The 14079-nt window shown below is 35.2% G+C and overlaps 1 protein-coding gene across 1 annotated transcript; it reads left to right on the top strand.

Annotated features, from left to right (window-relative positions):
• The first annotated feature begins 4769 nt into the window (after nucleotides 1-4769).
• On the top strand, nucleotides 4770-6030 carry LOC5564609 (AN1-type zinc finger protein 2A). Its single transcript, XM_001648906.2, has 3 exons — nucleotides 4770-5074; nucleotides 5136-5178; nucleotides 5251-6030. Exons 1-3 carry the CDS (start codon nucleotides 5020-5022, stop codon nucleotides 5861-5863), a joined length of 711 nt encoding a protein of 236 aa, XP_001648956.2. The 5' UTR covers nucleotides 4770-5019; the 3' UTR covers nucleotides 5864-6030.
• Nucleotides 6031-14079: the final 8049 nt, after the last annotated feature.

Raw genomic sequence — 14079 nt, 5'->3', positions numbered from 1 at the left:
CACTTTTGTACTGTGCATGAACTAATCTACAATGACGTCACGCTGCAACTTCCAGCGGGAAGAAAACCTTTACTGCGGGCCGTGTTTACAAAAAAATAACGATTTCGCTGCGCATTCATGCACTCAATGTTCATCCGGTGAACATTCCTTCACTGGATGTTGGTCCGGATGTCATTTTATGTACACACGGCCCGCATTTAGAGCAGAAAAAAAAACAACAATAAAAGAAGATCGTGGATAAGTCCATTGCGCAATTCAAGCGTGTGCTAGAATAAGGGCGTAAATCGCATGATCGATTTCTCTTCATCGATCCTCTCTTCTGCAAATAAACACGCAGCAAACTGGACTATCGAAATCCATACATTTTGCCTTAGTGGCCGTCCATATATGACGTAGCATTTTTCACTGATTTTTTACACCCCCTCCCCCCTCGTAGCATTTCGTCACAAATGTCCATACCCCCCTTGGAATATACGTAGCATATCAAGCACACCTCCCCCTCCCCCCATTTTTTATTTGTTTCCATCAGCAATTGGGGTAAAACAAAACATTGAAATTCAAAACATTCAAAACAAAGCATGATATGAATCACTAACTGAAGCATTTAGAAAACAGCTTTAAATAAACTTTTTCTTGTCTAAATTACATAATTTTGCTTTCCAGATCAATACAGGTTAAATTTAATTGGTAAGGGCCCATTCACAAATTTCATAACGCTGAAGGGGATGGGTGGGTGTACTAAAAATGTTACAGCTCATACAAAAATTTAAAAATATTCATACAAAATGTGTCACGAGGGGGTGGGTGGGTATCGAAAATTGCCATTTTTGGCGTTATGAAATTTGTGAACAAACCCTAATATTTTTGCTGTTGTTATCATAAAACAAGTTTACAGTTAAAACGATAGAGAAAATTAAAACGTTCTTATTTGGATCGGTTAAGCTTCCATCAATGAGTTTGGGTACAACGTATTTTATAATATATTGAACGAAAATTTTCTTCTATTAGAGATTTTTTTATTATTCGTTGTTTAGAAACAGATTTCATTGAATACAATGAACAAACTACCTTAATTTGGAACGTATCTTTGTAGTTATCATTCAAATTCAAATCCGTTAAGCAAACAGTAGCTAAATAGAGAAAAATAACAATTGTAAAGGTTGAAATATTTCAAAACTCTTAGCGTTTATTATACAAACTATTAACCTTCATTAATCTTTCATTAATATTTCAATATCGTTTCCCATACCGAAATATTCTTAAACAACTCATATTATTAATTCACTCCCTGAATTACCGAGTGATTTAGATATTTGATTGATAACACTTAAATCTGATTTCCTCATTATTATCAAGCTTAATCCATCAAGAGCATTGATTTATGAAAAAAAAGAATAAAACGTGATAAAACTAAGAAGATTCATTCTATGTCTTGATAACAAATATAAAACAATTTTCCATGTCTATAAAGCATTGATTTATAAACAATTTATCACACTTTAAAATTGTTTGTAATTAAATAATTAATTAAGACACGAATTCAAACTAATATTCACATATCATGAAATCATTAAATAAAAACCCGTTTAAAAAGTCAAACAAAACCCAAGTTTGATAAAATGAACTGTTTTTAAAATTTTTTTGTTCAACGCTACTCTTTTTACCGACATGATTCAAAATGCTTCGTCTACTTTTTGGGACCCCTCCCGCCCCCTCGTCACACATCGTCACAAATTCCTGAAGGCCCCCCTCCCCGCTAAAATGCTACGTCATTTATGGACGACCCCTTATGAAAGATGGAACGATTATCGCAATAAGCCATTTTACGAGACGTTTCGGAACAGCTGATCGCCGAAACGGCGTCAATTGACAGGAGACCTGGGATTAAATCCAGCGTGATTTTTAACAACGCCTCATCTTACCAAATGGGGGACACGGAGAAAATGACAAAAAAGAGATCCAAAAATGTTCGTTACTGCAACATTACACCTAGTTGTTGTATCAGCTACCTCTTTGTTACCCAAATTGCATATAAAAAGGCACTTTTGTGATTAGAAATATTTTAATAATTTTTCTCCATTTAAGTTTTCGCCTGTATGAAAAGCTACGCTAGAAATGCGCACAGTCATCAACCATCATCGTCGCGAAAACTGACGACGATGATTGAATTCTCCCAGGCCTCCTGTCATTTGACCAGCTTCGTAAAATGGCTCATACGAACGCTTTATGTATATCGTTATAGCACAGACAAATAGACGTCACACTCTCACCATAGTCCATCGATCACCTTTTTAACGGTCGATTCAAAAATATGGTAGGTGGCCAATCCACCACCCGCAGTGCTCGCATCGTTTTAGCTCGTGTTTGACATTTACACACTACCGCCATCTGTTGGCCTGTCGGCTAAACACACCAATTTAAGCATTGGGCATACATGTCCTTGTGACTATGATTTTGATCGAGATTTGTTCTAAGTGTTACGTCTGTTTGTCTGTGGTTATAGCATCAATCCACACCAAGGCGTCGATAGGCGCGGGGTGTACACACGAGCCTATCGATCGCAAGGTCCTCGGTTCGATTCCAGGTTGCCGCGAAAACTATTTTTGTTTTCAAATTTCGGTTTCATAAGGCAAATTTATGAATTTCAACCCGATTCCTTGTGGCGAACTTTCATAAGGGGTTCCTATGTTTATCGATAGTCCATTTGCCTGAGTGAAGGTGACAAGTTGTAAGTTTGTCAGCATTTTTTCACCTCAGGACGCAAGAATACATCGCTGCCTAGCGGTTTGAAGTGAAAAAATGCTGATAAACTTGCATCTTGTCACCTTTATTCATAGAAGAGAGGATCGATGAAGAGAAATCGATCATGCGACTTGCGCCCTTATTCTAGCACACGCTTGAATTATTTATCACGATGGTGATCTTGGAAACTTCTTAAAATGCTTGCAGAACGTCGTAGTTACTTCAAATCGTTTTGGAGCCTTCTGCGCTATTATTTCTGATTGTCCAAGGCATGATCGCGAAGAAGACATCAAAACGATTTGAAGTAACTGCGACGATCTATACTTGCTCACAAGGGATTGACTTGACTTGGGATTGACTCAGTTTTCGATCAACAACGAAGAGGGAGCGCGCAGTTGCATCATCGGTGGAATGTTTCTCCTGGGTTTGCTAATGGTCCGGAGTTTGTCCCGGATTCAGCAGGATACTGATCATCGTTTCCATGATGCGACAGGTAAGGATGTCGGAGTCATAGTACACGAGACTGTCAAAGAAGCTGAAGAACCGAGTATGGGATTTGCTGAGTTTCTCGACGGAAGCGGTTCCTGTACGATTAAATCGGCAATAATGCTGTTTGAATCCTTCGAAATGAGAAGTATCATGTTCAATGCCAGGACCGAGGGAAGAGGCATGTGGCTAGAGGAATAAACGATCTGGATCATTTCGGTGATCGAGAAGCCAAGTGGGTGGAGATTGCCCGAAACAGTTGGCGTTCCTAGTGAAATTGGATCGGAAATGGCAGCGGAGAATTCGGAACTCAGAGAATACGAGTAATTTATTTTGTAACCCCTTTTTTCAGTTCGTGTCTTGGTGTATGTTGTGAATTGGTAAAAGGTCTCTAGACTCCCTTACCCATAAATATTGTGCTCTGCAAAATAAATCCGCGTAATGCGATTATCTGAAAATGTCGATATACCGTCGCACTGATAATAAAAATCGCCAAATGTTTCAGATTAAACAAATTTGAAACATTTGCGTCCTTGAAAAACGAAAAAATCCAAGCCTTTTTGAGTTTTGACGTTGCGTTTGAATTGCGCGCGTATCTTCTGTGCGTTACCGCCGCCGCTGGATGTGGATTTATAATGAGCGCCGCAATACATAGTTTATTGATTATCAAATTCGGCTTTTATTTTACAATATATCAACAAAACAACTTGCTTTTTCGCTTTTTGGAAGCTAGGGATCGAATGGATTCCATCACAAATTTTCAGGTTTATGTAACAATGATGTAGGATGTTATTTTGATTTTAATGTGTCCAAATGTACTTTTAAACATAGAATTAAGTATTTATTTTGGCGGATTAAGGTATTGATCCAAGACGTAGCAATTAAATAAATAAATAAATAAATAAAATTCTGCTAAAGGCCTTACTGCAGGACATCAAATCAAACTTTAAGCCAGGATAGCAAAGCTTGCAGGATTGAAAAGCTGCTCCTTGAAAAATAGAATGATGATCAGTACAATTTCCCAGACGTGAGCATTTTGCTTGCGGTTCTGAAAACAAATACTTCTTTTTACGAAAAGGCTCACAATCTTTTCACCTAGCTTGATTTATATCAGAATTGAAAGAACCAACAATGAAAATTACAACAGTTACTACTGTTTACAAAAACCCGTAGCACTACGCTTCCCATCATCAACATCATCATTATTTTTCCTTCCACCTATCTTCCTGCATCTCATCAATCTACGCGCATCGTTCAGCAGAAGATGTCACCGTATGAAGGACGTCAAATCTAAAATAATGCACTGATCTCAAAAATCGGATTTTACCCAATCGTGCTTCTAAGCGGTGATCTGTGAGTGTCGCCCCCCTCGGTTTGAACACGCTTTCTTTGAACGGAGCATTCTGCGGGAAATGCAGCAGTTTCCAGTTCTGCCTTTCCCAATTCAGCCAATTGACTTTCGGCCTTCTGGTTCGCTCCCGCCTCATTCGTACCGCTGCAAAGACAGCCGAACAAAAAACGTCACACACAACTGTCAAAAGTTGCATCATTTTTGATCCAGCAGTGCGAAAACAAAAGGAATTTCGTTTAGTCATCGGATCAGGGAGTCACAATCTCGCGGAAGCATCTGGTACAGTTTGGAAGCTTCTCCTGGTGGATTCTTTAAATTCAGGACGCGTTCGGGCAGCTGACGTCATTCGTTTAGTTGGTGTCGCGAACACAGAGTGTTAATTTTGATTAATGCTGGTTCTTAAGAGGAATTGTTCGAGTTAAAGTAGATCAGCATCAAAAATGGAATTCCCTCATTTAGGAAAACATTGTTCGGAGAAATATTGCAACAAGCTCGGTAAGATTACGTTTAAGTTGTTTTGAATACAGTCAAATCTAATTGCTTACGTTTCCCTTAGATTTCCTGCCAATGAAATGCGACGCTTGTGGGGAGATTTTCTGGTGAGTACCCAATCAATGGAAGTGACCTTGAAGCAATTATGATACTAATCCGATTTGTATTTCCTTGTCCAGCTCGGAGCACTTCAGCTACCAGACACATTCCTGCCATTCGGCGTACAAAAAGGACGTCCAGGTTCCGATCTGTCCGCTATGCGGCGAGCCAGTTCCTACGGCACGGGACGTTTCCCCGGATGTGACCGTCGGGGCCCACATTGACCAGTTTTGCAAATCTGAGCGGAAGAAAATCTACACCAATCGATGTTCGTTCAAAACCTGCAAAAAGAAAGAACTGGTTCCGTTTTCCTGCGGGGTTTGCAAGCGGAACTACTGCCTCAAGCATCGTCACACCGTGGACCACGAATGCCAGGGCGCAAGCAGTTCTGGAGCTCCGCCAGCAAGAAGCCTAGCTGCCCAGGCCGCAGTTCAACGTCAGCAACAGCAAAGTGTCCGCAGTGTGCCCCTTCAGTCAACAAGATCGAATGCTAGTCAGCTGGCCACGGCCGTTCAGGGTAACATGTCCGAGGATGAGGCCTTGGCCCGGGCACTGGCCTTGTCGTTGCAGGAGGAGGAGGACGAAAGAACTCGTGCGGAACGAGATGCTGCCAACAATGGGAGAAATCCTCCGAACCGTAGTGGAATAGCGGTGGGGGGCAACAGCGCTAAGGACAAGTGCAATCTCTCGTGATTGACACGGATTAGGATTAGAGGAAGGGACACTTTAGGAACGACAATCGGTAAATGCTTTTGGAGAAGGAGTTTTCTTTCTTTACCTTAGAGTACATAGTTTAACACGTATCATATTTGCTCGCTTTATTCACTCTCAGTGCAGATTATATCAATGTTTAAGATGAATTGTGAGGAATGATTTATGCCGAAAATTATGAAAATGTTCTGCACTTAATTTACATGATTCTGATACCTCGTAAAGCGATATAAACAAGCATAAGGGTGCTAGTTGTTTCTGAGACTGGGAATGGGAATCCTCCACAAAATTCTGTTACGATTGTCCAAAGAATCCCTTAGGGATTCTTTACAGGCTTATGTTGGGATTCTCAACAGAATACTTCTAGAGATTCTACACAGAATCCTTTTAGGAATTCCTTTCTTTTTTCAACAAGATTCTGTAGGAATTCTTCACAGAATTTTCATCGCATAATCCTATCGGAATTCTACACAGAATCCCCTTTGAGATTTTACACGGACTTATGATGGGAATCTTGAACTAATCCTGTTGAAATTATCAGAATCTAATTAGGATTCTCCACAGAATCATGCCAGCACTCTGCAGAATTTTGTATGGATTCTCTTCATACAATCCTGTCAGGATTCTTATAACATGGCGTAATTACCTACAGAACCCTATAGGGATTTTCTACAAAACTGACGGAATCTTGTAGGGATTCTTCACAGAATCCTGTCAGGATTCTCCACATAATCTTGTAGGGATTCCATCATGGGCGTAAATAGCCATCAGACTTGAGGGGGGCCACGGCCCCTTCTCATGAGAGATAAAAGTCGTAAAGAATTTAGATAACTGTGCTTATTCTGCGTGGCGTGTGAGGTGAGACGAGTCGAATGAGGTGACAATTGTCGACTCGCTCCCATTTGATTAACATTAGTCGTCTCACGTCACTCGCGGTGAGAGCGACTCGTCTCGACTCACACGCCGCGCAGAATAAGCACAAACTTAACGCTCTAATACCCAACCCCGCCTTTAGACGGGGTACACTTTGGAATTTTGTGTATTTTTTCGTAGCTCGGAAATCAAAATGATTTTATTTTTGGCTTATACCTTGACTCGTAACACGCATATAAGAAAAGTTTTTTATGACTTTTGAAACTTTTTTGTATTTTTAGAAGTTGTTTGAAAAATTGCATTCTTATATAACCTACAAATGCCTGGGCTTCATTAAACGTGTAATATAAAAAATCGTACCTTTTATATTTTTCTACGATTAACCTATCACAAAATCATTTCAAACCTGTTTTTCCGTTATTTATTTATTTATTTATTAAACAAAAAATTTAGAAAGAGGGAAAAGCCCCTTTGAGTGATTTCTTTGAAATCGTTCTCAAAAGGGCACAAAACCTCTTTATCTTTTCTAATAACGTTATAAAAAATCGCTTAAAACTAAAGGCTCAACCGGAAATGATACATATCAGAGCCATAATCTTGAGAAGGAGTTTCAGTAACCAAAAACGGGAGATAATGGAGGAATTCAAGGGAGGCCATAGTTCTTGATTTCTGAAACGAAATAAAATAAAACGCAAAACAGTATCATATAACATAACAAATATCATTGAAAAAATCGTATAAAATTTTAATCATAGGAAGTGATCTAATTCCAAGAATATTACGAACAGTTACAGGTACAGTTGTTTCTAAATTCTTGAAGTTATCTATGAGTTTTTTCCTAGGCAAAACATAATTTTTGCAATAAAAAAACTATGTGATCAATGTCTTGATAAGTTTCATAAGGCATTGATAAGTTTCACCACAATCACATAAATTTGAATCTACAATGTTAATACGATATAAATGACTATTACAAGTATAATGATTAGAAATAAGTCTTGAAAACATGCAAATCAAATTTCTACCAGCAGATAAATTTTTAAACCAAGGTTTTTTATCCACAATTGGTAAAATGGAATGACACCATCGACCTTTGTCACTAGAATCCCAATCAACTTGCCAAGAATTCAAAGCATATTTTTTAAATTTTGCTTAATATTCCGAATGAACAACATCTCGTTTATAAATAATTCCACGAGTAGCTCCTAATTTTGCTAAACAATCAGCTTGTTCATTACCAAATATATGACTATGGGATGGAACCCAAACAAATTTAATAATAAATCCCCTAGATTGCAAATCATATAATAATTTTCTTAATAATAAAATTAAATAATGGGCTTTAAAATTGAAATTACATGATTCGATAGAATTGATACAACTCAAACTATCTGTACAAATCATGAAAATGTTTGGAGAATAATCCTTTATTATATTACATGTAAAATACAATGCAGTCAATTCAGTTACAAAAACTGAGCATAGAGATTGTAATTTGAAGAAATATGCTACATCAATATTATAAACTCCAAAACCTGCATTACTATTAATCAATGATCCGTCAGTGTAATACACAAATTTTTGATCAAATCCACAAAGTTTACGTTCAAAAAACAATTTAGCATATTGAATACACATATTATTTGGTATTTGATTTAATTCCCAATGTAAAGATTTATCAATATAGGGCTGAAAAGAATGCACATTTATATCACAATTGTAAAACGTATTTGATAAAACGGGTAATATATGCTCTGTAGAACAATGATTAAATGAATTCAACATTTTACTAGAAGGATTTATTGTGTGTAAATCTCTTAAAATATTTATTAGCGGATGCTGATTTGTGAAGCATTGCACGAGGAATTTACAATTTAGTTCATGAAAACGAATTTTAAGAGGAACTACTCCAGATAAAACTTCAACAGATTTAGTATGAGTAGAATTAATTAATTTCAAACAAATTCTTAAACAACGAAATTGAATTTTTTCAAGTTTTGCAAAATGAGTTTGAGTGGCACAACCAAAAGTAAAACAACCGTATTCCAAAATTGAACGTATTGTTGTTTGATAAAGAACTAACATATCAGAAGGATGAGCACCCCACCAAGTACCAATAATAGTTCGGAGAAAATTAATCCTTCTGGAACATTTTTTTCTGGATGTATTTAATATGAAAACCCCAATTTAATTTTGAATCATACCAAATACCCAGATATTTATATTCATATACTTGTTCGATTTCATGTCCATTAAGAAATAGATTTATATTTACTGTAAAATGTTCACGTGAAAATATAATATATTTAGTTTTTTTGTACGGAAAACGTAAAACCATTATCAAAAGCCCACTTATCAATATTATCCAAACAAATTTGCATATAATGACGTATTATTTCTCTATTATATCCACTAATTGAAATTACCTTATCATCAGCAAATTGAACTAAATAACATCCATTTGGAATAATAGATGATATATAGCATATAAATAAATTGTACATAAAGGGGCTCAAACAAGATCCTTGAGGAAGACCAAAATAACTATTACGGGTAAATTTTGACGTCCCGTTATGATAAAAATGCATAATTTTGAATGAAAATAAGTTATACAAAAAATTGGACAAAATTGAAGGAATTTTATAACTATTTAATTATTGAAAAAGTAAATTAATAAGTACTGAATCATACGCTCCAGACACGTCTAAGAAAGTCGAAATAGTGTCCTGTTTTTTGTTGAAAGAAAGCTGAATTTGGGAAGCCAAAAGTGCTGTGCAATCACGGGTACCACGATTTTTTCTGAATCCAAATTGACTAGGAGATAAAATATTTTTTTTTTCAGCCCATATCTCAAGACGGTTTAAAACCATTCTTTCCATAAGTTTACGAAGACATGATAGTAAACTTATTGGTCTACGACTATCAACCAATGAAGCATCTTTCCCTGGTTTAAGTATACTTACTACTTTAATTGAACACCATTCTAATGGAATAACATTTTGTAAAAGAAATGAATTGTAAATTGAAAGTAAATGAACTTTTCCTTCGTACGGTAAATTTTTAAGAACGATAAACTTAATATTATCAATACCTGGAGCAGTATTTTTGGTAATAGATAATGCTAAATCAAACTCATGTATTGAAAATTGAGAACATAGTTCTGGAAAATAACTGATTGATTGTTTGGTTTTAAAATTAATAGATTGAGGAACAAAATCTGGGCAAATTTTAGATGCAAATTGATCAATCCAATTATCGGAGTACTCCAATAAAGCAGGAGAAGAATTATCATAATTTCTTAAATTTCTTGCTACAGACCACAATGTAGACAATGAAGTGTCATGTTTTTCCGTTAGTTACACGGAAAATAAAATACGCTCCGAAAAAAAAATTAAAAATTTAATATTTTTCAAAATACCGTAACAATTAAAATTTTTACTATTGCCAAAAATCAACAACTAGAAAAAATGAAAAAAGCTAGGGATGTTCAAAAATAAAAATTATAAAAATCAAAAACCAAAATTTAAAAATTTGCGAACAAAAATAAATAAATGCCCAAAACGTGTTTAGAACGATTTTAGATAACGAAAAATAATACTTAAATCGAAAATAAAAATTTGGGTATTAGAGGGTTAACAATGCTTGTTTTGATAATATTTGTGAACCGATTATAGTCGCGCACTTTCATACAGAGGTAGATCAGAAGCTAAAAATTGTCCAAAACCGATTGATCAGCCAAGATGACATATTCAACCCAATCCAATGATCTCGAATAGAATACAAGGATTTAAAAGCAGACTATAATCATATTTACCTTTCCAATTAGATTTGAACTAGATTTTTTGCTAAATTATAAAGATTTAAATGTATCAGTTCAATTTAGGTTCAAGATCAATGTGAAATTCAAACCTCTTGAAGCCGACAAGTCAATAAAAACAAGCCTTTGAAAAAAACGCTTGCTAGTTTGAAAATATGGATTATTGTTGCTCGGAATGTCTGTAGCGAACGAATCATTTCTCTAAACCTCTCGAATCCAAAATTTGAACATAGGATTGAATAATACCTATTTTTAGAGTTAAAAACTGTAAAACCTAAAGCTGCTTAGCTACCATCATATTGAAGGATTGAAGGTTTTTTGTATTCAAATAAAGCTGTCGTCAGCAAATTTGTACGATAACAGTTGTTTGAAGAAAGCAGGATGCAAGGTATTTTGCTCATGGATTTATAAATATCCAATCAGAGTAAGGTAGGGCAAAAGTTTGACTTTAGTGATATAATCACAATTTTCATAAAAACAATAGCAGCTGAAATGAAATAAATGCCATACAGTGAACCTACAACATATATGCTATACACAGCTAAAAATATTTTGTAGAATTCAGTTTATTTTTATGCACATATTTGGAGCATCAAAATAAACTGAAATGTCAACGACAAATCGCTTATTTTTCAATCGAATGCACTTTAAATTTACATGATCATGTAACATCTCTAGTTGAAAATTAAACGTGATGTTGTAACAATAGATTAATTTGGTTTACTTTTACTATACATTTCTGTTTATACTACATTGAAATTTAAATATTTTTATCTGTGTAATTTCGCTGAAACGAACTTTTTGGCTGTCCGACACTTTTACGACAGACATACTTTATATCAGCCATAAACTTATGTTAACAGATAAATACACACACCTTTTCCATCAAAAAATTGCCCAAAGCCCCAAAATAAATGAAGTTTTTTGCAAAACTAAGTGGAAATGTGAAATGTTGATGTTTTTTTTCGCACGATCAGACAAATTTCGCTAAACTTGAAAATAATATGTTAATTTGGGGTAATTTGTAAATTTCTCTGCGAGCTTATATGGGTTGAACTTTTGCCCCGCAGATTCGAACTTATGCCACACTATGGGCCAAAAATTGATTCCAGGCAATTATGTAGTAACTAATACACCTCAAAGCATCTTATCTTATATAAAAAAATACTCTCTCTAGTAATGTTCAGTTTTGGGCTACTAAAAATCTAAAAATAAATCCGGCCGGTCTTAAAATATAAATGTACGACTGAGAAATACATATTTACTGAAAAATTCATGAGCTCATGCTTGAAAAACAATCGGTTTTCATACAGTAGATTGACATAGATGTTAATAAAGGTCACCTAACAAACGGCTGTTTCATTGGATTCGGTAAAATAAGCAATCTGAGCCAAGAGATATTTAAGAATGCTTTGTGATTTTACATGCACAAAATTTTAATGTTAGTGTGACTTACAAAAAACTGCTTCACTGTCGTCTACTTACTAGCAGTTCATATCTGTTTTCGACGTTTCGTAGACAAATACATTGAATGACTCACAAATTTCAATATGAATCATTAAAAAGTTTGCAGTAAATGTATGTATGAATTTATGAGACTTTATTTAAAACTCTACCACGCTATGTCTGAACCAAACGATTATAAAAATCGAATGTACATCGGATTTTTTCTCGCTAGAGATCAGTATTTGGTGTATATTTTCATAATCGGAAGGTTTTAAAATATTCTATCGGTGAAATTTTTTCCATACATTTTGTATAGGCGGAAATGTGTCGAAAACTTGATTTTCATGAGATTTAGTATGAAAAATGGCTTAAAAGTGGAAAAAATCAAAATTTCACCGATGGAATATTTTAAAACTTTCCGATTATAAAAATATGACCCAAATACTAAACTCTAGCGAGAAAAAATCCGATGTACATTCCATTTTTATAATCTCCTAGTTCAGGCATAGCGTGATATCATAACTCTCATACACAAACATTTCCCAGTAACAACGATTCATTCTAGATAATTGATCACAAAATGTCGCAGCTTGTTTTAAAATTTTAAGAGACTTTGGATTTCTAATTATCAACACCACTACAAATGGATCTAACCAGTTCTGCTTATTCTAAAACATGCTTCAATGAATTTCAAACTCGGGAAAGGACAGAAAGGAAACAGTATGCCAGTATGTGCCGTTTTAAAATTACATATTGCTATTGCCTGTCAAACAATGATCATCCAGAAATTTATATTCAAAATGCATTTAACGCGTTTAGTATCATAAGTTCATGTTTGATACTAAAACTAGTTTTAACTATATTGTCATTTCTTCTCCATTTATTTCGGGGGGGCCAGGCCCCCCCTGGCCCCTCCCTATTTACGCCAATGTGACCGTCTCGTCCCTTTACGACCTCCACAACACGTCCTCGCAGCCATCCATTCCGTCGTCCTTCCTCTACAACGATTACCAGATCGCCTGGTTTTATTGGCCTTACTGGCCGGAACCACTTTGTACGTCGCGTGAGTGTGGGTAGATATTCACCCAAGAAACATTTGCCTATTTTATAATCATTTATTAAGCAATTTTTCACAACTACATACTGAATAGTTGCTTTATTATATTACTTTGCAGCTGCTACGCACACATTGTTCAAGCAAATCTGGCGAAATTATTAAGCTTCTTATCATTTAGTGACTGTAATCATATATTATAATGATGTTTATTCAGGTTTCACTTAGCTTAATAAGGATTGATGATTTAACAATGTTAGTTTAACAAACTACATTATTGCAGTTTAATTCAGCATCATGTTTAACAACATTTTAATTATTTCCAAGTGAAGCCTTTGTTCAGGCGTTGTTCACACAAATTTGGAAAAGTTATAAAGCGTGTCGTTGTATATTGACTTTGTTCTACAACTTCAAAATCGCTTTATAAGCATTCATCTCAGCTTTTATTCAACTGCCACAAAATTGATTGAAAACAAATAAATGACTAAAAATAGCTAACACTGTATACATCAAATGCAGTGTATATCTTTACCATGAATTAATAGCCACACTTTTAATAATTACCTGAATACTGGATTCAAACTCGAGACCTTCCCATCGTCAGCGGTATACCTTGCCATCTGCGCCATCCTTGAATTCATATATCAGCCTTCCAGTACCCAATATAAACCTCTTGTAGCTGATTATTGATCATGCTTGAACTTCTATTCAACAATAACTAATCAACACGTGCTATGCTGATCAACAACTGAATAAGCGCATTACTTCTGCTGCTGTTCAGTACTGATGCGAGCTGAACTCAGTCGGCTATTTATAGCGCACAGTGAGAAAATTTATTTCAATGCTGGTCAAAAATAAAGTTTATTCACAAAGTAAAAACAGTCTGAAATGATAAATCGAATTCCATAATAAGTTTTAACTTGTTAAAATTTTAATTAAATTGTTTATCTAACTATACTGAAATTAATTTATTAAATGTATAATATTTCTACTAGGTTAATATTTTAA

This window comes from Aedes aegypti, chromosome 1 (assembly GCF_002204515.2).
Source record: "Aedes aegypti strain LVP_AGWG chromosome 1, AaegL5.0 Primary Assembly, whole genome shotgun sequence".
NCBI classification, from domain to species: domain Eukaryota; kingdom Metazoa; phylum Arthropoda; class Insecta; order Diptera; family Culicidae; genus Aedes; species Aedes aegypti.
This window is presented reverse-complemented; position numbering and strand designations above follow the sequence as displayed.